Consider the following 25,619-nt stretch of genomic DNA (forward strand, 5'->3'; position numbering starts at 1 on the left):
TTGCTCTGTCACCCAGGCTGGAGTGCAGTAGCACAACCATAGCTCACTGTGGCCTTAGAGTCCTGGACTCAACTGATCCTCTTGCCTCAGCCTCCCAAGTAGCTAAGACCACAGGCATGCCCCACTACACCCAGCTAATGCTTTTCCTGTATAGATAACTGTATAACTACACACCCAGTAGCTGGCATAGACCCTCTTACCACCAGGAAGACTTTTCAGACACTGTCAAGTATAACTCCTTTCTCTTTCCACAAGACTCCTGAAATATTTTGCTGGCATCTCTACCTAGGAATTATCTCACAATCTCTTTCAAATTACTTATGTATGTAACAGAAGTAATTGAGGCACAAATATATCTTTCCTCATGACACTGCTGTAATACATGTAAAATTTATTCATCTTTTAAAACAAGTTATTTAAAGTTACCTGGCATGGTCCACTTTATGTGCATTTTTTTTCACTTTAGTGGGAGAATCAATTTTTACTCCAAGGCTTCTTAGTTGCTTAAGGGTTGCATTAAGAACACAATCTTTGTCCACCAGTCCTGAATCATGCTTTTTTTTCTTTGTATTGTAAACATTGTGGGTTCTGGTATATTCGTGGCTGATAATTACTGCTTTGGTAGATGGCTGCTCAGTTTCTTTGGAGGAATTATTTAATAGGTGGTTCACTTGACCCTGATTAAAAAGCAAAAAATAATACATCTAAAATACCACTATTAAAAATCTTAGGATAAGATCTTAAATAATATCATAAGCAAGGCCACGGAAAAGCAAAATATTATCATCTTGTCAAATTCTACAAAGTATCAAGTACATCTGCAAGTGTTATAGGGTTTTTATAAAAGAAGTCCATCTTAATGAATGACTTCATCAGACCCTAGAAGAAACAGAATGTTTGTTCAGAATCTGTTCATTTTAAAACCAACATACTTAAAATCACTTGAGTAATAATCCAAGTGTTTTCAAGGATTTTAGGCTAAATTCTTTATAAACAAAATTACACTTCATTACACTTTCATTTGAAATTACACTTTCATTTGACAAATGATAGTATGTTTCAGAGTTATTCATATAAAAACTAGACCTTTAATTTACATTACTTCCAGAAATAGGCTCCTTTCTTTTCTCTCTTTCTAAAAACAAGAATGACTTATGATACTATCTCTGCCTTCCTGACATTAAAGCATATTTCATTCCCTGAACATACAAGCTGCTAGCACCAGTATAGGTCATAGCAGGCAAACAACAAATATGTTCACTGGTAAACACACAGGATCCTAAGAAGTGTATTTAATTATTCTTCAATTACAAATGGAGAAATTAAATGTTCCAAAGTCTACAAATTGGATGGAAGTGATGGCCAGGGTTCTTTCAACTCTTAAGTCCCAGATCACATTCTAAGTGTTCCAAGATTAGTTCCTCCAACCAGAATTACCTCTTTATTCTGTGCTCCCTTTGCTTTACCCTCTTCTTAACCTGTATTACTGTTTGTTACTAGTGCCAATGTGCTACTGTTTCCCCCAGGCTCTCAAGGGCAGATTGTCACATTCATCTTTATATTATCTACTTATTATTTAGTCCATTTTCTTAGACTAAGCTAAGTATTTGATTAACATCTGCTCACTTGAACTGAAATCAGTAAATATGATCATAAATATCCCACTACTTTCTAATTTTCAAATGTCCTACAAACCCTTGCTTATTTTTTTCAGATACAAATTTTAGTTTGAATTTGGCAAAATATCAACACATATTTTTTAAATAAACCTCCCTTTTTTGTTAAGTAATTGATGACTGGCATGTTTATAATAATTTACTGAATTTAGATTATCATAATTTATGAAAAGCTCAAAGAAATAAATGATATATTGTTAATTAGGCAAAAATCTTTTTATCTCAAGGTCTCAATTGGTTTAAATCCAGGAAAAGCTTAATGAGTATAACCTGTACTAAGTAATAATGTCAGAAAGATGAAACGGTCTACATTTTCTTACCAATAAATCCTGGTAAATTTTCTGGTTATCTGATGGTTGATGAGGCAAGGGTTGCATTACTTGCTCTTGCATTACTTGCTCAATTTTTGGTTCCCCTGATGTTTCAGAGTTGTTACTGGCACCCTCTGTTGGTCCTGTCTGTAAGCACATGCTTACATTCTCTGCCAGAAGGCCATTTGGAAAGAATACAGGTACATCACCTTCTTTTCTCACAACTGGAGAAGAGCTGTTTGAAAGGATATATAATGTAAGAGTTAATCATCAAGGTACCTTTAACATATATTTGAAATGTAGTAACTCTGGAAGAAAGCAATAAGACTTAAGCAGCATCCATCCCTAGAGGAGGTTATCAGCTCTTAGCAATGCTATAATACCCCTTCTTGACAGGCTGCACATAAACTAACCATATTACCTTTCTAAGTTATCTTATTTGTTTACTTCAAATTTTAAAATAGTGAAGAAAAGGGAACCTTTATACACTGTTGGTGGAAATGTAAAGTAGTATAACCATTATGGAAAACAGTATGGAGGTTCCTCAAAAAATTAAAACATGAACTACCATATGATCCAGCAATCCAACTACCGAGTATATATCCAAAAGAAATGAAATAAGTGTGTTGAAGAGATATCTGTACTCCTGTTTATTGAAGCACTATTCATAATAGCCAAGATAGGGAATCAACTTAAGTGTCCATCAAACGATAAATAGATAAAGAAAATGTGATATGTGTGTGTGTGTATACACACACACACACACATATGTAATATACACAATGAAATACTATTCAGCCATAAAAAAGGAAATCTTGTCCTTTGTGACAACATGGATGGAACTGGAGAACATTTAATGACATAAGCCAGGCACAGAAACACAAATACTGTTAGGACTTTACTCATATGCAGTTATCTAAAAAAGTTGATGTCACAGAGAGACAGAGCAGAATGGTGGTTACCAGAGGCTGGGGTAATTAGGGTGGGGGGAGATGTTGGTCAAAGAATACATATTTATAATTAGATAGGAGGAATAAGTTCAAGAGATCTATGGTATAGCATGGTGATCACAGTTAATGATGATATAATTCTTGAGAAATGTTGTAAGCAGGGATGTTGAGTGTTCTCACCATAATCATAAAATGGATGAAGTGATGACTACATGAGATGGTGTGGTATATTTGTTGATTGGCTAGATTTTTTTTGCCTGAGCTAGAATGCAATGGCATCAACATAGCTCACTGCAACCTAAGACTCCTAGGCTCAAGTGATCCTCCTGCCTCAGTTTCCTGAATAGCTGAGACTACAGGTTTGCACCACCATGCTTGGCTAATTTTTCTATTTTTGTAGAGCTGACCTCTCACTCTTTCTCAGGTAGGAATAGAGCAGGGGGAGTCTCGCTTTTGCTCAGGCTGGTCTTGAACTCCTGAGCTCAGGCAATCCTCCTACTCTGGCCTCCCAAAATGCTGGGATTATAGGTGTAACCCACTGGCCCAGCCTGGCTAGAGTATTTTCATTTATAATTTTTTTTTTTTTTTTTTTTGAGACAGAGTCTCGCTTTGCTGCCCAGGCTAGAGTGAATGCTGTGGCATTAGCTTAGCTCACAGCAACCTCAAACTCCTGGGCTCAAGTGATCCTTCTGCCTCAGCCTCCTGGGTAGCTGAGACTACAGACTATAGGCATGCCCTGCGCAATGTTCGGCTGAGTTTTTTTTTCCTTTCTTTTTGGTAGAGACAGGGTCTCACTCTTGCTCAGGTTAGTCTTGAACTCCTGAGCTCAAGCAATACTCCCATCACGGCTTTCCAGAGTGCTAGGATTCTAGGTGTGAGCCATCGTGCCCAGCCTCAAGGATTTTCAAGTATCTGCCTTGGTGTCTAACCTAGCAAGAAAAAGCAAAAACTGAAAAAAAGAGAAGAGCAGAAACAAAACATTAAAGATTTCAAACCTCAAAAGATTTAAGATTAAAACAAAATTTTAAAGGACGATTCTAATATGCCAAGTATTATGTCCAATGCATGACTTTTAAAGAAAAATAAGGATCATTTTAAAGGAAAGCCTCTGTAAATACCACATACCACACTACTCACCACTGAGAAAAGGCAGTCAATAACCAATTAAACTGCAAGGCAAATAAATTTATCTTTCACAGACTGCTGTGACATCAGAAAGACTGATCCAGCAAAACATCCAAGGGAGACTGGGAGCCGAGGTAGCTAGATGTCATCTAGGGATACTCAGCAGTGGGGACCACAGCATCTACCAGACCAAATGTTTGGGAAGGATCCTAGAGAAGCACCAAAACCACCATGGACAACACTGGAGATATTTAATCCAAATCAATACATTATGTTGAACAAAGATTCGATTTACATCCAGTTATGTGCTGGAATCAATAGAGCTGATTAATTGTTCTGAAAAAGCAATTAACTTCATTCTATCAATTAATTCAGATCTGTTTCTGAAGTTAAAAACCACAACAGAGGCCAGGCGAGGTGGCTCATGCCTGTAATCCTAGCACTCTGGGAGGCCAAGGTGAAAGGATTGCTTGAGGTCAGGAGTTCAAGACTAGCCTGAGCAAGAGTGAGAACTTTACTCTATCAAAAGTAGAAAAAATTAGCCAGGCCAGTGGTGTGTACCTGTAGTCCCAGCTACTCAGAAGGCTAAGGCAAGAGGATCACTTGAGCCCAGGAGCTGGAGGTTGCAGTAAGCTGACACCACTGCACTCTACCCAGGGCAACAGAGCGAGACTCTGTCTCAAAAAACAAACAAAAACAGACAAAACAGATTGGTGACTTTTAAGGCTTTAACTTGAAAACCCACATAATTCTAGAAGGTAGTCTATAATTTATAGAATTAAGCTAAGGAGGATAAATAAGGATAACCTTTGTCTTGTTTCTATAATTATTCCAAATAAACTGTGTACCTGGTTTGGGGCTCACCCCAAATTGCTCTTTTTATCAGTGAACATTTATAAAGAAGCTAATATGGGGAATCAGACACTGGGAGAAGTTCTAAAGATATAGAACTGAATATGATCCCTAACCTGTAGGAACTCAATCTAATGTACACAAAAGATTTTTCAATAAGAAAAGATGTACTATGGTACGTACGATCATTTAATTGACTTATATGATCTAAACATACTATACTGTAGTTTTCCTTTCTTTTCTTTTTTTTGAGACAGGGTCTCACTCTGTTGCCTGGGCTACAGTGCAATGGCATCTTCACAGCTCACTGCAGGCTCCAACTCCTGGGCTCAAGTGATCCTCCTGCCTCTGCTTCTCTAGTAGCTGGGATTATAGGTACATGCCACCATGCCCGACTAATTTTTAAAAATTTTTATTTATAGAGACAGGGTCTTGCTATTGCCCAGGTTAGTCTCGAATTCCTGAGCTCAAGTGGTCCTCCCACCATAGCATCTCAAAGTGCTAGGATCATAGGGACCTAGCCTTTTCTGTAGTTTTCCAAAAAGACTTGCTTGTTTTTTGTTTTGTTTTGAGACAGAGTCTCACTTTTTTGCCCAGGCTAGAGTGAGTGCTGTGGCGTCAGCCTAGCTCACAACAACCTCAAACTCCTAAGCTCAAGCAATCCTTCTGCCTCAGCCTCCCAAGTAGCTGGGACTACAGGCATGCGCCATCATGCCTGGCTAATTTTTTCTATGTATATTAGTTGTCCAATTAATTTCTTTCTATTAATAGTAGAGACAGGGCCTCACTCTTGCTCAGGCTGGTTTCGAACTCCTGACCTTGAGCAATCCACCTGCCTAGGCCTCCCAGAGTGCTAGGATTACAGGCGTGAGCCACCGCGGACATGCTTGTTTTAATCATTATTGTAATCAGAATAATTTAAAATGTCAAATACTATCACAAGACTTATAATAATAATAAAAAAAATAACCCACTGCCTGCTCCATTCTACCTCACTGCCAAGTTCACCTCTTTAAACTGTTTCATGTGATATTAACCTGAGGCATTTTATACCTACATTATTCTTTTACCTTAAAAATTTATCCTATACCTGATCCCTTTCATCAATTCCACCACAAATCCAAGGCACCTTCATCTTACTTGGTCGTTAGTCTATTAACCATTACCCCAACTTCCACTCTTAACACCTTTCAGTTCTTCACAAAATGAGAATGGTCTTCAAAAAATGAAAACCAGATCATACCACTCTACTGTCTAAAATCCTACACTGGCTTTAATGAACTTGGAATAAATTTAAAAACTCTCTTCTACATCCTATAAAGCTGCACATAATTTGGCTCCTGCCTGTATCTCTGACCTCATATCCTATATCATCCTTCTCAGTTACTGTGGCCAGTCATACAGACTTCCCTGCTTGTTTCTGGGACTGTCAAGTTTATGCATATCTCAGGGTCTTTACACTCACCACTTCTTCCACCTGGAACACTGCTTCCCTGATATTCTCATGACTAACTGCTTCCCATTATTCAGGTCACTGCTCAAATGTCACTCCTTCAGAGATGGCTTCCTTCACTCATGTACTTAAGATATCACCTCACTCCCAGGCTACTGGCCCAGTTACATTCCACTTGATCACCCAAGTTTATTTTTTAAGAGCAGTTGTCACTATATGAAATTATATTATTTGTTGCTCATGTGGTTAAATTTCATAAAGTTAAGGGCTTTAACTAAGCTACTGTTTGATCGCTTATGTATAGTTCTGTGGTAGCACATACCAGTAAGCTCAAAGAATGTTTCTAAATTTGCTGAGGATCTGAATTACTTTGGAATCCTTATTTAAAAAAATTTCATAATGCAAAATTTCAAACACAACAGAGAATTGTTTAACAAACCACCACATAAAATCACTTTCAAATTACCAACTCATAGTCAATCTTACTTCATTTATACCCCTAGACATTTCACTCTCCCACTAGATTCATTTGAAGCAAATCTCAAATAATATTTCCTCTGTATATATTCAGGTTGTATCTCTCAAAAATAAAGACCCTTTTATATATAATTGCAATATGGGGAATCTTTAAAAACGTTAGAATTCTGGGCACCATCTCTATGTAGAACCTAGTATCAGAAACTCTAGGGTGAGACCTACGCATATGTATTTTTGAAGTTTTCTTAAGATGTTCTGATTCAGTGAGATTATTAACGTATCCAATGACTAACATCTGAGATGGTCCTAGAAGGCTCAGAGTTGTGAGTTACATAGAAACCATATCAAGTAAGACACCTAAGAAAAACTATATAGAAAACAAATAGTTTCAAAGTTAGAAGACCAAAAGAACATTAGAATTTAAAAAGAAAAAAAATGCACATAATGGCAATTACAATAAATAACAATGCATTATATATTTCGAAATTGCTGAAAGAGTAGATTTTAAGTTTTCACCACAAAAAAGTTAAGTATGTAAGCTGATGGATTTGTTAATGAGTCTGATTTAATCACTACACATTGTAAACACATATCAAAACATCACATTGTATCCTATAAATATACACAATTATCTTTTGTGAGTTAAAAATAAAATTTAGGCCGGGCGCGGTGGCTCAAGCCTGTAATCCTAGCACTCTGGGAGGCTGAGGCGGGTGGATTGCTCGAGGTCAGGAGTTCGAAACCAGCCTGAGCAAGAGCAAGACCCTGTCTCTACTATAAATAGAAATAAATTAATTGGCCAACTAATATATATATATATAAAATTAGCCGGGTATGGTGGTGCATGCCTGTAGTCCCAGCTACTCGGGAGGCTGAGGCAGAAGGATTGCTTGAGCCCAGGAGTTTGAGGTTGCTGTGAGCTAGGCTGATGCCATGGCACTCACTCTAGCCTGGGCAACAAGCGAGACTCTGTCTCAAAAAAAAATAAAAATAAATAAAAATAAAAAAAATTTAAAAAAGTAGAATGAAATATTGAATCAAAGAGACCTTACTTGGATACAGAAAGTGGTTGATTAAATTCTTCTTCCACAGCAATGTTGCTCTCTTCAAAACTGGGAATATCAACTGCTTTTAATGAAGATGCACTATCTGGAGGACTTGGGACTTCATTATTAATATCAACAGAAAAATTCATATCCTCACTAGAAATCTTGGTGTCATCTTGCTTCAGCCGAGAGTCAGGCTCTTGATCATCATTTGGTGCATTCCAAAACAAACTAGCACCTGGAGGTTAAATGATTTAACAAACAGATACTGAAACAAATACTGAACTAGAAAAATAAAATTCATGACAAACCTTTGTTAAGAATAGCTATATTATTTTAACACAATTATCTAGAACTGTTATCTGATTATATTTCCTTAGAAATGCCACAAAGAAGTAAGTGAAAGGCAGAAGACAGAACACTTGGGTGGGGCAAAGGGAAAGGGGACCTTCTGTGCCCTGCCTCTTCAAGAGGAGTAGCTCTGAAATGATCTGCTTTGCATATTAAGGTTCTGAATACGATTTGTGGGCCAGAAAGGGGTGGGGGAACCTGCAGCCTTGGGGCCACATGTGGCCTTCTGGATCTTTGAATGCAGCCTTTTGATCGAATCCAAATTTTACAGAACAAATCCTTTTAATAAATATAGGCTCCCCAGGGTAGAGTGTATTAGGGATGCATCAAACATATGCAATATCAGGCAAAGTATTTAAAAATCAAATGTTCCCCACTTACCTATATTTTCAGAGCTATCTGTACATAATATTATTTGCTTACTGTTTTTCTTTAAATTAATTCTATTTGTACTAAGCCTCATCATTTCTGTGAAAGCATAGATTTTATGAGCTTGTTATATCTTTTCCAATACTCATAAGAATAAATACAAGAGGACATAGGAGGACGCTGCGTTTTTGGTATGTTAACTTAGCTTCCAATATTCACAAAATCCTTTATCTTACACACTCAAACACACATACACTCACACTTTCCTGGGAATTATCACCCCTGCAATCTACAAAGGTGGGACTCTATCAGATATGCCCCTATTATGTGTTTCTTAACTCCCTTACCATTGAGCCAAGGATTAAAACCTAATCCAAACTAGGCCATTTAGGTTCTTTGCAATCTGAAACAGGAACTGAGGGATAGTAAAATAGTTTGTATGTATTGCTAGAACTGTGCAACACACACTTAGCTTGTATACCACAAGCTCTAGGTCACTCATTTTTAAAATGTAAAGCAGTGGCCTGGCATGGTGGCTCACACCTGTAATCCTAGCACTCTGGCAGGCCGTAGCAGGAGGATCGCTTCAAGACCAGCCTGAGCAAGAGGAAGATCCTGTCTCTACTAAAAATAAAAAAACTACCTGGGCATGGTGGCGTGCACCTGTAGTCCCAGCTACTTGGGAAGCTGAAGCAAGAAGGATCGCTTGAGCCCAGGAGTTTGAGATTGCTGTGAGCTAGGCTGACACCACAGCACTCTAGCTTCCTAATTTTCTCTCTTTGTATTCTCCAGAATCAAATCATCAAATCTATCACTTCTACATCTGTCTGTCTACATCATCAACCCATAAACACTCCTATTCTTCTGATATTTGAGTATTTCTATCCACGTTTTCATAAGTAGCTAAATCTCAATAGATACTTAGACTGATTTCATCCTCTCTCCTCTGCTTCTCTAATTTGTCTCTCTGTGCTTAATGCCACTTCCATTCTCCCTATCATCCAGGCTTAAAATTCTAGAGTACCTTTTATTTTTATCTTTAATAAACTTAATTTTGGAATAATTCTAGATTTACACAAACATATTAGGGTTCCCACATACCCTCATCCAGTTTCCCCTTATGTTAATATCTTACACTACCAATATATTATTCATCAAAATCAAGAAACCAACATAATATATTACTATTAACTAAACTCCAAGCTTTATATGGGTACTTCATCGATTTTTCCAATAATGTCCTTTATCTGTTCCAGGATCCATTCCAGGATACCACATTGCATTTAGCTGGAGTAACTTTTCAGTCCTCAATCTTCCCCAACTGCGACATCCAAATAGTTCTGAAATCTTAGCAACACCCTATGTGACCCTTTCTCTTCATTCTTATCACCACCAAAACTATAACTTAAAGCTGTATGTTTTCTCACTGAGCCCATATTATTTTCTCTACCCATTCTGTTCTCTCATCCCTTCAACTCCACCTACTGAAATCCTACATACCCTTCATGATTAAGACTCAACAACAATGCATAGATGAAACCTTCCCTGATCCAGCCTATTAGAATTGGGTCCAGCTAGAAAAGTAGCAAAACCAAACAATGCATCATGTTGTATGATTTCATACGTTTTTCAGGTGTAGTTTGTAAAATTATACAAAGACTTAAGTAATACTCTCATCACCTCGGTTTTGGTTCTATTGTACTGTGTACCAATCTCAATGTAAAAATTTAAAAATCAGATATAAAAAGCACTTTTAAAAATAATTAAAAAATGAAATTACCTGTGCTCACAGCAATGCTTACACTTTTTTTCATGTGCAAGCCAGGGGAAGACTGTGCTTCCATGGAAACTAACTCCATTTGTCTTGCAGCTTGCACTGTGTCTTCAACACCGGTTGTCTTAGGGGAACAGGGATTCAGAGATTGTGCTTCTAATAAACGCTGAATCTGTATCAATTAAAAACATACTTTAAACCAACAGTGAAGTAATCAACAAAATTGGCAGCAGAGTTTAATAATGAAATACAAAATGCTCCAGTTATAAAAAACTGACAAAATTTTAACTCTATTTTCTCACATTTCAATTAGATCATACCATAAAACTTATTCATTGTACAAAGGCATTATCAGTGGTTATTAAGAAGCACTTTAAGTATTAATATAAACTGAAAAGTGAAACATATAGATGTTTAGATTAGTATTTATAAACTGACACTCATATAGAAAAGTCTGAATAATTAATACTTCAAACCAACATTTTATTTCTATTGCACTTAAAAACCAAAATTTAGACTGAAGGTATACTCTGACTCCATGTACCAAATACTGAACATTTTACACAAGATTTTTCTTAGAAAGGTTAATCAAAATTGTCCACATTTGGCATGCTGAAACTGGAAATACTAACAATACTTACGGAGTGCTTCTTGTTTGTAAGACACTATGCTATTAGCTTTTACATATAATTTTTAAAACAACCTATGAAGAGTGTGCTACTATTATTAAGCTTATTTTATAGATAAGAAAACTTGAGGTAATGAAAAGTTAAGGTATTTGTCCAGGTCATATAACTAACAAGCAGCAAAGCTGAGGCACAAACTCTAAAAACCTCCCTTATTCCTTTTTATTTTTTTTGAGACAGAGTCTCGCTTTGTTGCCCAGGCTAGAGTGAGTGCCATGGCGTCAGCCTAGCTCACAGCAACCTCAAACTCCTGGGCTCAAGCGATCCTTCTGTCTCAGTCTCCCGAGTAGCTGGGACTACAGGCATGAGCCACCATGCCCGGCTAATTTTTTCTATATATATTAGTTGGCCAATTAGTTTCTTTCTATTTATAGTAGAGACGGGGTCTCGCTCTTGCTCAGGCTGGTTTTGAACTCCTGACCTCAAGCAATCCGCCCGCCTCGGCCTCCCAGAGAGCTCCTTATTCCTTTTTAAATTGAGATTTAATTTACATACCATGAAATCATACAATTCAGTGGTTTTTAATATGTTCACATGTTAGCAAATATTATCACTATCTAATTCCAGAACATTTTTATTAACTCCTCCAGAAATCTTTGCACCCATTAGCAGTCATTTCCCATTGGCCTTCTCCACAGACTCCGGCCACCACTAATACACTTTCTATCTCTATAGATTTGGCTATTCTCAACATTTCACATAAATAGAACTATATTGTGGCCTTGTACCTATCCTCCTGTCTCACTTAGCATGTTTTCAAGGTTCAACCATGTTGGAGCATTTATTAATACTTTATTACTTTTGATTACTGAATAATATTCCATTATATGGGTATGTCACATTGTTTTTATCCATTCATCAGTTGACAGACATTTAGGTTGTTTCCACTTTTAGCTATTATGAATAATGCTGCTATGATCATTTATATACAGACTTTTGTGTGGACATATTTTTTCATTTTTCTTGGGCATATACCTAGAAGTAGAAGAGCTTCCCTTTGTAAACACTGTGGTTTTCTAGTTTCCTATAAATATCACTACTGTGTTCAATTAATCTACTTAATTTTAGTGGATTAACCTTATTAATATAGGAAAGTAAATATTATCAATAAATTATTAAGGTCAGTAGAAATATAAAATGTATTAATAATAATATAAAATAGCACATGTATTTATAGTGGTTTGGAGCCAGGGCTTTGGTATCATGTAGCTATAAGTTTAAATCCTACTTGGCTATCTTTTGGAAAAGTTATTAACCACTATGAGCTTCATATTATCTAAAATTAAGGTTGTTTTAAGTATTAAAACATATAAATAAAATGCTTGTAATTTGTTGAGTGCTTATTTTCACAGCCAGGTCCTAACTAAGCAATTTATATATATATTAAATATAACTGAATATAATGTATACTATATAAATATATTTGAATTAACCTTCAAATCTACATATAATACCAATCATCTCTCCTATTTTATAGATGAGAAAAGTGTAGTTTAGAGAGATCACATAGGAAATACTCAATAAGAGACTTATACACATTCAGGGCCTAAAATTATTGAGTTAGTTTGTTTTAAAGGCTGGGGGTGGTGGATCACACCTGCAATCCTAGCACTTTGGGAAGCTGAGGCAGGAGGATCATTTTAGCCCAAGACTTTGAGACCAGCTTGAACAACATATCGAGACACTATCTGTACAAAAAACAGAAAAATTAGCCAGGTGTGGTCATGTGCACCTGCAGTCCCAGCTACTTGGGAGGCTGAGGCGGGAGGACTGCGTGAGCCCAGGAGTTTGAGGTTCCAGTGAGCTGTGATGATGTCACTGCACTATAGCCTAGTTAACAGTGAGACTCTATCTCAAAAAATAAATGTATTTTCATCTATTACATTTAGAGTTTTTAATATTTTAATACATTTGTCACTGAAATTTTATAATGTACTTTAACATTTGAAAGAGCTAGTACTCTTTCAGAACTTTTAAGGATTACTTGGCAAAAGGAGTTCAGTATTATCAAGTTTGTCTCCTCAAGCCCTGTCTTCTCCATTGAAGGCATTTAGAATGCAATATTAAAATACATTATAAAGCTATAGTGATTAAATTGAATCGTAACTCATGCTGGAATAAATAAGCCAATCAATGGAGCAAACTACAGTCCAGAAATAGATACAAACACATGACACTTTCATTATATAATAAAAATAGAGGCTAGGCACAGTGGCTGATGCTGTAATCCTAGCCAAGGTGGGAGGAATGTTTGAGCCAGGAGTTTGAGACCAGTCTGAGCAACATAGCAAGATCCTATCTCTGCTAAATATAGAAAAATCAGCTGGGTGTAGTGGCACGCACCTGTAGTCCCAGTTACTCAGGAGGCTGAGGTGGGAGGATTGCTTGAGCCCAGGAGTTCAAGGTTGCAGTGAGCTATGATCTTGTCACTGCACTCCAGCCTGGGCAACAGAGGGAGACCCTGTCTTGATCAATCAATAAAGTAAAAATAAAAATGTATTTCTAATCATTAATAAAAAGATAAAATTTTTGATAATCTTGAAGGGGAGAAATCTTTTCTAAACCTAATATAAAACCCAGAAAGAAAATGATTGATATATTTAACTATATCTAAACTAGAATATTCTGCATAAAGCAAATGGTTAAAATACAACTGTAAGAAATATCACATATATATGATGGACCAATTTTCTTAATATATAATGAGCTCCTAAATATAATCAAAGAATCAATATTACTTATAAAAATACAATGGAAACCAAAGCAATTTCTATTTAAAAGAATGATAATAATTTAAGAGTTTGATGTGCCCAATGTTGGAGATGTGGAAAATGATTTTGGGGTAAAAAACTGGCATAACCTTTCTGGTGGCCATTTTCATTCATTCAAGTAACAAAATACGTATTAAACAACTGTTATGTGTTAAGTACTATTCAAGGTGCTAAGAAAACTGTTGAAGGTGAGCTCCTTTTCTGGAGCTTGTTACTATGTTAATAGTTAACATCAACTGAGCACTAATTATACAGTATTCTAAGCTCTTATCTAGTAACTCATTCAATCCTTAGAACTCCATACAATTTATGTATATCCCTATTTTGTACATGGGAAAAATAAAGTGAGAGAGAGGTAAGGTAACTTGTCCAAAGTTGCACACCTTATGCTACCCAGAAATTAGATTAGAATCCAAGGAGTCTGATACCAGAGCCTACTTCCTTAACCCCTACACCAAAATGAGACTTGGAATACCAGAACAGGAACAAGTTTGGGTATCTATGAACATTTAAAGTATATGTTCCCTTTGCCATCACACTTTTACTTCTAGGAATCTATGGTACAGATACTTGCACATATGCATATCCTCCAAGTAAAAGGATGCTCACTGCTGTATTGTTTGCAATAGCAGAAACTTCAAACTGTTGAAATGGTCAATAGGAAAACAATTAGAAAACTTGATATTCATCTTATAACAGAAATCTATGCAGAATAAGGCAGTGCTATATGTATTTGTATAGAAAAGTCTAAGATACTTTTTTTAAAAGGTACCTAAAGAAATTTTTTTTAAAGTTCACATATGAGGAAAATATTACGTGTATTTATCACAGAGATATTTTCTAAATCATATTTTGTATTCTCCAAGTATAATGACTCAGATAATGTAGACCAGGGCCAGCCAGGCGTGGTGGCTCACCCCTGTGAGCCTAGCACTCTGGGAGGCCAGGGCAGGAGGATCGTTTGAGCTCAGGAGTTTGAGACCAGCCTGAGCAAGAGCGAGACTCCGTCTCTACTAAAAAAATAGAAAGAAATTAGCTGGACAACTAAAAATATATATACAAAAAATTAGCCGGGCATGGTGGCACATGCCTGTAGTCCCAGCTACTCGGGAGGCTGAGGCAGGAGGATTGCTTGTGCCCAGGAGCTTGAGGTTGCTATGAATTAGGCTGATTCCATGGCACTCTAGCCCAGGCAACAGAGCGAGACTCTGTCTCAAAAAAAAAAAAAAAAAAAAAAAAAAAGAAATATGTAGACCAGGGCCTGGTCTACAATTATCACATTTTAAGTATACAAAGCCCAGCCATGCATGGTGGCTCACACCTGTAATCCCAGCACTCTGGGTAAACTGAGGTAGGAAGATAATTTGAGCTCAGGAATTTGAAACTAGCCTGAGCAAGATCTCCACCAAAAATGGAAAAAGTAGTTGTGTGTGGTGGCATGTGCCTATAGTCCCAGCTACTTGAGAGGCTAAGGCAAGAGGATCACTCAAGCCCAGGAGTTTGAGGTTGCAGTAAGCTATGATGATGCCACTGCACTCTAGCCCAGACAACAGAGCAGGACTGTCTCTCCCCTGCTAAAAAATAAATAAAATAAAATAATTTTTTTAAGTATACAAATCTCAAGTAACTAAGATTTCTAAATACCTTAAATGACTAAACCTTTTAGCCTCTATTAGTTTTCTTTTGAAGACAGGAAATAGAAGTGAGAAAGAATTCTTTTCAATGTGAAAATATTAGAGGCAAAAAATGAAATAAAAGTGCAATTATATTATAAGTTATGATATGTACAACATAGAAAGAAAGAAAGAAAACTTGCTTTCTAGTTCTGGTTCTACTACTAACTAAGCAGCATGGCATTGGGTTAAATTATTCTCTGTCTAGTGCTCATTGTATTAATACTGATTTGTCAAATAAGAAAGACTAGAACTCAGTTTCCAAGATCCCTTCTAGTTCTGACATTCCACAATTTTATTCTATAAAATGTAATTACTAAAGAGATTTGTCAGTTTTTAAGAAACCACATTAATATCAAGAATTTAAGTGGGCTGCAAAAAAAAAAAAAAAAAATCAGCAACAGTGGGCTGCAAAAAAAAAAAGAATTTAACAAAACTAAGAAAGCTCCAAGCAAACCTGTGCCTGAAGTAGTCTCAGCTGTCTGTCTTGTTCTGTGAGGAACCGATATGCATCTGGAGACAGTCCCATCATTCCATTATCTGACTCGGTCTTGGGCACATGCACGCACACCGTGCAAGGTTGTGGGTTACATGAATCCATATGCGAAGGCAGTCTCGCCACAGGTGATGGCTCTACATTGCTGTGGGGAGAACAACTGTCCATGCCTCCCTGAGGTCTCAAGGCTATAGGACTACTTGAAGAATAGAATGCCTTATGGCATACAGCTGGACATCCACTTGGGTGAAGTAATGAATGCTTTTGAAGGGGTTCAGACTGGAAGTCTTGAATAGATCCAACTGTATTTATTCCTTGCCAAGAATTTATTGGACTATACTGAATATGGCTATGATGCTGACAACAACTGCAAACGTTTGTGGAATAGTAAGGTGGTGGTGGGGGAGTAGATATCTGAAGTTCCATCGGTCTTCTTGAATTATGGGGTGAAAAAACAAAATTTTGAGTGTGGGACTGCGGGGCAAGAGAAGACTGTCTACAATTAAATGTGGAGGGTCTTACAGGATACTCTTCTTTTTGTACATTTCCAGCAGAAACTGCTTGAAGCTCTTCAAACATACCATGACATGGCTCATTACTAGAAGATAGTTTAACACTGTTCTGGATATGGGGGTTCCCTTTCTTACATGTAAATGGCTGCTTTACTTTGCAGGGTCTCAAAAGGGCAGTGCCCTGGTTTAACTGACTTGGTATCCCTCTCAAGGAAGGCTCTTCAGCTTCAGTTTCTTGGCTGTGTTCCTCATTATAAAGCTGGGGCTGCAATGGCTTCAAGTGGTCAGACTGGTTAATCAACAAAAGAGGATTTTCCTTATTTACTATTTCCAGTGGATTAGGTGGAGGGTTTGAATCTATGAAATTCCCATCTAATACAAGCGAAAGTTCAGGAACTGAAGGTTGAATCTTAGAAATCTATAAATGGGAAAGAGGAAAAAAGTATTTTTTAGAAGACATATGCTTTACCTTCCTTAGACCAGTATTTCACAAATTATATCTAATTACATATTTAAAAGTGTTCATTCTATATTTAGACCATCAGCAAATATTTTCTGGGGATCTTCTATGTGTTAGTGAATTCATCTCAACCTATGAGTGAATTAGCAGCAAGGTTTAACATTACCATTCCAACAATATTGGACCATTTGAAACAAATAGGCAAGGTAAAGAAGCTGGATAAATGGGTACGACATGCATTAAATGAGTGTTGGAAGAGAAATCTTCTTGAAGCTTGCCTTTCTTTACTGTCACGACATTAAGGCGAACCATTTCTATACTGTACTGTTATGTGTGATGAAAAATGGATTCTTTTCAACAATCACAAATGTTCAGCACAATGGCTTGATAAAGATGAAGTGCCAAAACACAGTCCAAAACCAAATATTCACCAAAAAAAGCTAATGGTGTCTGTTTGGTGGTCCAGCATGGGTTTTATCCACTATGGCTTCATGAAATCTGGTCAGTCAATTACAGTGGATGTCTACTGCAACCAAATGGACAAAATGATGAGGATGCTTGTGATTAAGAGGCCGAGACAGATCAATAGAGACAGGCCTATCGTCTTGCAAGACAACACTTGACCACATGTAGCACAAACAAAACTGTTCAAATTACAGAGACTGGACTTGGAAACTCTCTTGTCATCTACTGTATTCACGAGACCTTGCACCAACTGACTACCACTTCTTTCAGGCTTTGGATCACTTCTTGCAAGGAAAAATATTCAGTTCTCAAAAAAAGATGGCTTCTTTGCTGCTGGCATAAACAAGCTACCATTAAGATGGCAAAACTGTGTCAATAGTTTAAGTGCATAGTTTGATTAATTGTACTGCTTCTTGAGATCTAATAAACTTTTGATTTGAAATGAGATATTTTATGACCTAATACTTGCTGAGGTAAATTTGGTTATACTTTGATATTAATTTTTAAAAATCTTTCCTATTCTTTTTCTTCTAAAATAAAAAATTAATCCAGTTAAGGTAAACAACAATTCTAAAATAACTCACTGGTTGGTGGCAATCAAAAAATTATGACAGAATTTATTAACAATTAACCTCTCAAAGTAGGTAGGTTGCTTTCTCAATAGTAATAAAAACCAATGTGAAGCTCTGGTGATAGCATAGAACATTGAGTCTATATGGTTGTTAAAAACACCAGATTCTAAAAAGAAACTTCCTGGATTAGAATCCTGGCTTTTCTACTTACAAGTTACTAGGTAACTTAACCAATTTATGCCTCAGTTTTCTCTGGAACTAATTATATGTACTTTTACATATATATTACACACGTATATATGTATACTTAATTACATATAATAATTATATGTACTTGTGAGGCATTTATATCTCTCTATATAGATATAATATAGATATACATAGCTAGATATATCTTAGAATGATACTTTTTTTTTAAAGAGACAGGGTCTCGTTCTGTCACCCAGGCTGGAGGGCAGTGGGCCAATCATAGCTCAGTGTACCCTAGAACTACTGGCCCCAAGTGATCCTCCCACCTCAGCCTTCCAAAGTGCTGGGATTACAGATGTGAGTCACTGTGCCTGGCAAGAATGATAAGAAGTTTTAAGTAGTAGTATTTAATGCTTTAATATGATGAGACTTTTATGTCTCTAACCACAAAGATGAATTCAGTAAGATAAGATCAGTGATACCTTTTGACTCACTGGATGAGGACTAGGAATTGGTCTTGGGGAAAAATCTTCATCTTCAACACCAGAATCGTGATCATTTATTGGCATTTTCCCAGGAGGTAACTTTTGGGAAGACCTAAAGAATAGAAAAGGAGATAAGAAAATCCTTCAGTAATCTGTGTTCGTTCTTGAAATTGAATAACGTCTTTTAATAAGTCACAGTAGTATTTGGATCATTTAATTTAGTATCTGACAACCACAGATTATTTTATTTTTCAGGCCGATGTTAACCGACCAAAAAAGATGGCCCAGTCAGACTCATGCTTATTAAACTATCCCATTTGCCTGATCATGGCAGGTTCAACCTTATATTGTTAATGTCACAATAAATCAACAGTCACTGGTTCTGGCTAATCACTTTGATGAATGTAGAAATAAATAAGACATAGCATTTGCTGTTAAAAAAATTATAATCTGGCAATAGAGATGTGTACTCACTATATTATACACTATGTTAAAAAGGAAAACCAAATAAGGAATTATATTTTCCTATGTACTTATATCTGTGGTAGCCCTTATTTAATTAATATTCTTCAAGTATATTTGCTTTAAAAGTTTTGTTTTGTTTTTTGTCTGTTTGGTTTTTTTTTAGGTAGAGGAATTGTTTTTATAGTAGTTTATCTGATAGGTCCAGATTTAAAACTACACAGAAGGAAAGAACACAAGGTACTACACAAAAACAGGATGCTTCTTTCTAAGCAACTTCATTTCTTGAGGAATACTTTATTTTTCCTATATAATAAATCAGCTCAAATGAAAACCATATCAGAGCTGTCATTTCATTAAAATTATCATCTAACTTCCTAATTAATATGAAGGAATGCACTTAAAGCAAAGACATCTATGATACATAAAATTTATAAATAGTTTCATCAAAAAATTGGAGATTTTAATTACTCATCAAAAACAAATGAATATAATTTGTAAAAACACACATAATAATAAAAAGATCTTTTACCTCTTAATTGAAACATTTTTGGAAGTCTTGTTGAAAAGCTCTGTTTCAGTATTTTGGCTTTCAGCACTTAGTTCGAAATGAATTAGATTTTTGTCAGAAGGTTCAACATTCTGAAATGAAGTAGGACAGGCTTTGAGATCTGACTTACATAAAAACAACAAAGGATTCTATTTAGATGAAAAATAGCTCTTCAACACTGGGGTGAGGGGGACATTGACTTTCAATTTCTGTAACTGTAACTTTCTTTTGTAAACTGTCCATTTTCCCTACTACATAAGTGAAAGTAAAAACTTAGTCATGGTATCATAATGCAGGGATTTAGTAAATACAGTAACTATGAACTGAAGATACCATCTAAAGAATAAAATGATAAATATGTCTCTGAAATAGAAGTAAATTATTAGATCTCAGTTGAGATGATTATATGTATAATTAAAACATAAAAATCTGATTCATAATGATCTCGAAGAAGTCACAAAATAAGAGCTGAGTGGAAATGCATGGTGATTTATAGATATTTAATATTCTTATAATAAAGAATATACTTTATTATCAGTCTGAGAACTAAAGTAACTATTTTATTGAAAAACAGTCTTTGAATGTTTTTATATAATGACACTGATAGTTTCAAAGATCTACTTTTTCTGTGATCATCACTTAGATGCATTTCTATGTATTTTATTAGGTATAACAACAATATACACTTGGATTCCTTGGATTACATCATATAAATACCGACCTTCAAGTGTGAAAAACCATTTGCTATTCCCACGTTTTTAAAATAACACAGTCAGTATAAAGAAAACACTGATCACAAAATTAAGCCTCAAAGGTATAAAATGATATAACAAATAAGCTATTCTTCAAAGATTTTAGAAAAATACGGCCAAATTATTCTGTGGATAATTTCTGATCCCCCATTATAATTCTGAAGACATGGTCTAAGATTTACAAAACAAAAATTAACCACAAATGAATAAAATTAATATTCAGTAAGACTGTAAATAAACAAAGCCTAATAGTTTGAATTACTATTTTAAAGAGTAAACGCTATTAGGTTTAAACTGCCAAAGTGCGACCCTAACTAGTCATTAATGTACTTGGTCAAATTATTAATGTAACAGGTAATCAAATCACTTACTTTGAAAAGATGTAATGCTTCCTTGCTGGTTAGTAACTGAAACTTAAGGTCAGGTATCTTGCCATCACAAGGGAGGCATTCATAAAACTCAGGCTCCTTATGTGTCACAGAATAGAGAACTATGATGAAATTTCCAGATTCTGAAAAAACCCTGGACAAAAAATGCCATTTAATTAAAATTTAATGGAGATAAAATTATACTCAAAGAACTCCATATGAATCTCCCAATCTAGTTAATAGGTTGATTAAAGAGCCCAATTATTGGAAGAAATCTGGGGTGCAAATTTATACTTACTTTTTAATGTTACTGATTTATCATTTTTAAAATATATTTTATTATGAAATATATATTTCTTGTAGAAACTGCAAATAATAGGAAACTATGAAATAGAATATGAAAACCACCCCACCCTATCCTCCAGTTTAGTGTATATACTTCCAGAATTTTTCCTTAGGCATACAGAAATATTTTATGTAATTCAACAAAAATGGGGCCATGCTATTTGCTACAGCAATTTTTATGTGACAATCTATTTTGTATCTTTTTCCATGTCAATATTCTATAGTACATCTCAGACCTCCTTATTCTTTTTATTTTATTTATTTATTTATTTATTTTGAAGCAGGGTCTCGCTCTATTGCCCAGGGTAGAGTGCAGTGGTATGTTCACAGCTTACTGCAACCTCAAACTTCTGGGCTCAAGCTATCCTGCCTCAGCCTCCTGAGTAGCTGGGACTGGCCACTTTGGCTAATTTTTTAATTTCTGTAAAGACAAGGTATCCCTATGTTCCTCAGGCTGGTCTTGAACTCCTGACTTCAAGCAATCCTTTTGTCTTGACGTCCCAAAGTCTGGGATTAGAGGTGTGAGGTACCATGCCCAGCCCTTATGCTTCTTTAGTGACTATCTAGTATTTCATTTTGTAGATGTGCCATTCTTGTTTCACTTAGACTTTTAAAAATGGATATTTAGGCTGGTCTGAAGGTAGTGAGTTATCTCACATGATTGTTCACAGTCAGTTACAGATTGAACTCCTGGTTCTACTACTTTCCCCCCTCCTCACTATTGCACTTGACTAGTCTAAAAAAAAAAAAAAAAGTAAAAATGGATATTTAAATTATTTATAACATTTCACTATTAAGTACTGATAAAATGAACATTAATTTTATTATTCACTAAATGATTCAACAAATATTTGTAAAGTCATTGAGAGTCCTTAAAATATACACTAAAACTAAGTATCTAAAAATACTTTTAGCCCAGGCAAACAGAGTGAGACTCTGTCTCTAAATAAATAAATAAATACTTTTAGTAATTATGTCTGCTATGTAAAATATTGAATGAGAAATAATTTGGGAATATGTTACACTATCAACAAAACAAAGCAGTGGAGGATGAAGAAGCAGAATACCTGTTCTGCTTAATTCCTCTCTTAGGGGTCAGATAAGACTGCTACTCAGAATGCCAGAAAGTACCAACCTAAGTTATAACAGTAACTAAGAGCACTGGTATTAGGAGTTTGAGATTGGATGAAGTGAGCTAGGATGATGCCACTACACCCTAGCTGGGCGACAGAGTGAGACTCTGTCTCAAACAAATAAACAAACAAAAACTAGTATCAAACAAAATGCCTAATGCTTCAGACCAAAAACAAAATAACAGAAAGAGAGCTTCAAAATTGATTTTACAGAACACTTACTATCAATACAAACTTAAAGCATGATCAGTAATTGATAAACTTAATACTAAATCATACAAAGCATCAAAAGCTAACAATTTCTTACTGCAAATAAAATTATCTTGCAAAGTTGAAATAAAATGTAAAAAGTAGGACTATAAGAGCATCTGAAGAAAACACAAGAGGTTTTTTATTTCAGTAAATATTCCTGGACTGGGCAAATCCCTTCTAAACAAGATAGATAAAAGATTGATAAATACAACTGTTTAAAAAGTCTGAGAATCGCCGGGCGCGGTGGCTCACGCCTGTAATCCTAGCTCTCTGGGAGGCCGAGGCGGGTGGATTGCTCAAGGTCAGGAGTTCAAAACCAGCCTGAGCAAGAGCGAGACCCCGTCTCTACTATAAATAGAAAGAAATTAATTGGCCAACTGATATATATATAAAAAAAAAAATTAGCCGGGCATGGTGGCGCATGCCTGTAGTCCCAGCTACTCGGGAGGCTGAGGCAGAAGGATCGCTTGAGCCCAGGAGTTTGAGGTTGCTGTGAGCTAGGCTGACGCCATGGCACTCACTCTAGCCTGGACAACAAAACGAGACTCTGTCTCAAAAAAAAAAAAAAAAAAAAAAAAAAAAGTCTGAGAATCCTAGCACTCCGGAGGCTGAGGCAGGCAGATCATTTGAGCTCAGGAGTTTGAGACCAGCCTGAGCAAGAGCAAGACCCTGTCTCTACTAAAAAACAGAAAAAATTAGCCGGGGGCATGGTGGTGCATGCCTGTAGTCTCAGCTACTCAGGAGGCTGAGGCAGGATTGCTTGAGCCCAAGAGTTTGAGGTTGCTGTGAGCTAGGCTGACGCCATGGCACTCTAGCCTGGGCAACAGCTCTGTCTCAAAAAAAAAACAAAAAAAAAAAAAACAGTCTGAGAAAAACATTGTTAACCAAAGTTAAACGAAATGACAATGTGGGGGATGAGGAATCTTTGATATGTCTTATATATATTTACAAATACATATTTCTCTATAATATATATTATATATGTGTCTGTGTGTATGTGTATATACATATATAAAGAAAGTGAGAGAGAGCGCTCTTACAAACAAAGCAATATGAAAAAGATGTACAATCCAAGAGAAAAATGGCAAAAGACATGAATAGGCAGTTCCTGGAAGTTCAGATTATAAAACATAAGAAAAGATATCTTTCATCTATCAGATTAGCAAAGATCAAAAGTTTAACAATGGCTGGGCACGGTGGCTCACGCCTGTAATCCTAGCACTCTGGGAAGCTGAGGCAGGTGGATTGCTCGAGGTCAGGAGTTCAAAACCAGCCTGAGCAAGAGCGAGACCCCATCTCTACTATAAATAGAAAGAAATTAATTGGCCAACTAATATATAGAAAAAATTAGCCGGGCATGGTGGCGCATGCCTGTAGTCCCAGCTACTTGGGAGGCAGCAGGATTGCTTGAGCCCAGGAGTTTGAGGTTGCTGTGAGCTAAGGTGACGCCAAGGCACTCCCTCTAGCCTGGGCAACAAAGTGAGACTCTGTCTCAAAAAAAAAGTTTAACAATGGCCTTCCACTTACCTCTCTGAACTCCTCTGTTGCTACTGTCTCCTTCCCTCACTTCTCTCTAGCCACACTGACCTCCTCCTTGCTATGCCTTGAAGATGCAAGGTTATCTTTCACCGGAGCCTTTGCACTTAACGTATCCTGTGCCTGTGACACTGCCCCCAGAAAGCCACATAATTTACTCCCTCACCTCAAAGCTTTGCCTCCCTGACTACCTATTTAAAATTCTAACTCTCTATCATTCAGACACAGAGCATCCTCTTCTCTGGCTTTATTTTTCTCCACAGCACTCCCTACCTTTTAAAATACCATTTTTATTTTACTTATTCTATTTACGGCCTATCTCTGCAGGATTTTATTTTGTTTATTACTTATCTGCAATATTGTGGTCCTTAAGAGGTGCTCAATAAATATTTGTTTCACAGTGTTGGGGGAGGAAATAAAACAGGCACTCTTATACACTGTTGGAAAGATTATAAATTTGTAGTCTTTTCGTAGGGCAATTTGGCAATATCAACCAAAATTTAGAATTACATACTATTTGGCCCAGAAAAAACACTTTTAGGAATTTATCCTACAAATATACTAGTATATGCACACAAAGATGTATACATAAGATTGTCAGTCTACCACTGCCTGTAAGACATAAGGACCAGTTTTTAAAATATATACTGTATGCGATTCAGTTGTAAAATATGTATATTAAATCTGTATATGCCAAGATGTAATCATCTCTAAGGTATAATGATATAGAGAAAAAAGCAACATATAGAAAAAAAAGAATGGCATGCTCCCATTTGTAACTTAATTTTTACTGGCTGGGAGAACACTTATATTTGTATTAAAGATTTCAGGAAGAAAGCAAAAGACACCATTTAACAATGATTGCCTCTGACAATGAGGTCTTAAAAAATGGAGTGTAAGACAAACTTACTTTTATTGTGTATCTTTATGTATGTCTAATTTATTACCAGGTACTTGTATTGTCTTTCCAATAAGAAGTTGCTTTTTTTTTTTTTTAAAGTCTACTATAGCCACTCAAGGTAGACAAAAACAGACTTCCTCATTTGAATGTAAGAGGCAAATAGTGGCATCACGTGTAAAATAAAATTAAATGAGGAACCGAGGCTAGAAGTAAAGTTTCCCTAACTATACATACCAATGCTTGCTTTAGTGCCAGGTAGATAATTAAATATGTCATTTTAGTGTACTAGAAGTTGCGCTGTGTAATTAATAAAACATGTGTAAGCTAACAATTCAAACTCCTCTGCAGTCATTTCAGTGAAAGTTAATCTCTTTATAAAATAGGACGCTATAGTGAATGATCTCCAGGGGCTTTTTCCATCCCCAAAAGTATATGTTGTATTACATAAGTAAATTCCTTGATATTTTCAGGTATACTGCAAACTTATCTTTTTTATCTGGTTTTATTCTCATTTAATATATTAGGTTTGTTTTTCCTTAATGTACTTACATGTAAGTATTGTAAAAGGCCAAGGAATTACATGGATTTTAAATGAGACTGATAAACTATTAATATGATCAAGGGAAA

General features: G+C 36.0%; 1 protein-coding gene across 2 annotated transcripts in view; it reads right to left on the minus strand.

Moving 5' to 3' along the window:
- Positions 1-25,619, minus strand: part of STIL (STIL centriolar assembly protein) — a 50,442-nt gene that overhangs the window by 4,271 nt on the left and 20,552 nt on the right. For both annotated transcript variants that reach the window (XM_012776119.3, XM_020289559.2), the window contains 8 exons: positions 20,829-20,979; positions 19,688-19,797; positions 18,691-18,805; positions 15,972-16,940; positions 10,391-10,556; positions 7,897-8,128; positions 1,997-2,222; positions 427-677 (listed from right to left, as the gene is read on the minus strand). In XM_012776119.3, coding sequence (XP_012631573.2) covers positions 427-677; positions 1,997-2,222; positions 7,897-8,128; positions 10,391-10,556; positions 15,972-16,940; positions 18,691-18,805; positions 19,688-19,797; positions 20,829-20,979 — 2,220 coding nt within the window. The remainder of the gene's footprint in view (positions 1-426; positions 678-1,996; positions 2,223-7,896; positions 8,129-10,390; positions 10,557-15,971; positions 16,941-18,690; positions 18,806-19,687; positions 19,798-20,828; positions 20,980-25,619) is intronic.

This window comes from Microcebus murinus, chromosome 2 (genome assembly GCF_040939455.1).
Source record: "Microcebus murinus isolate Inina chromosome 2, M.murinus_Inina_mat1.0, whole genome shotgun sequence".
Lineage (NCBI taxonomy): Eukaryota > Metazoa > Chordata > Mammalia > Primates > Cheirogaleidae > Microcebus > Microcebus murinus.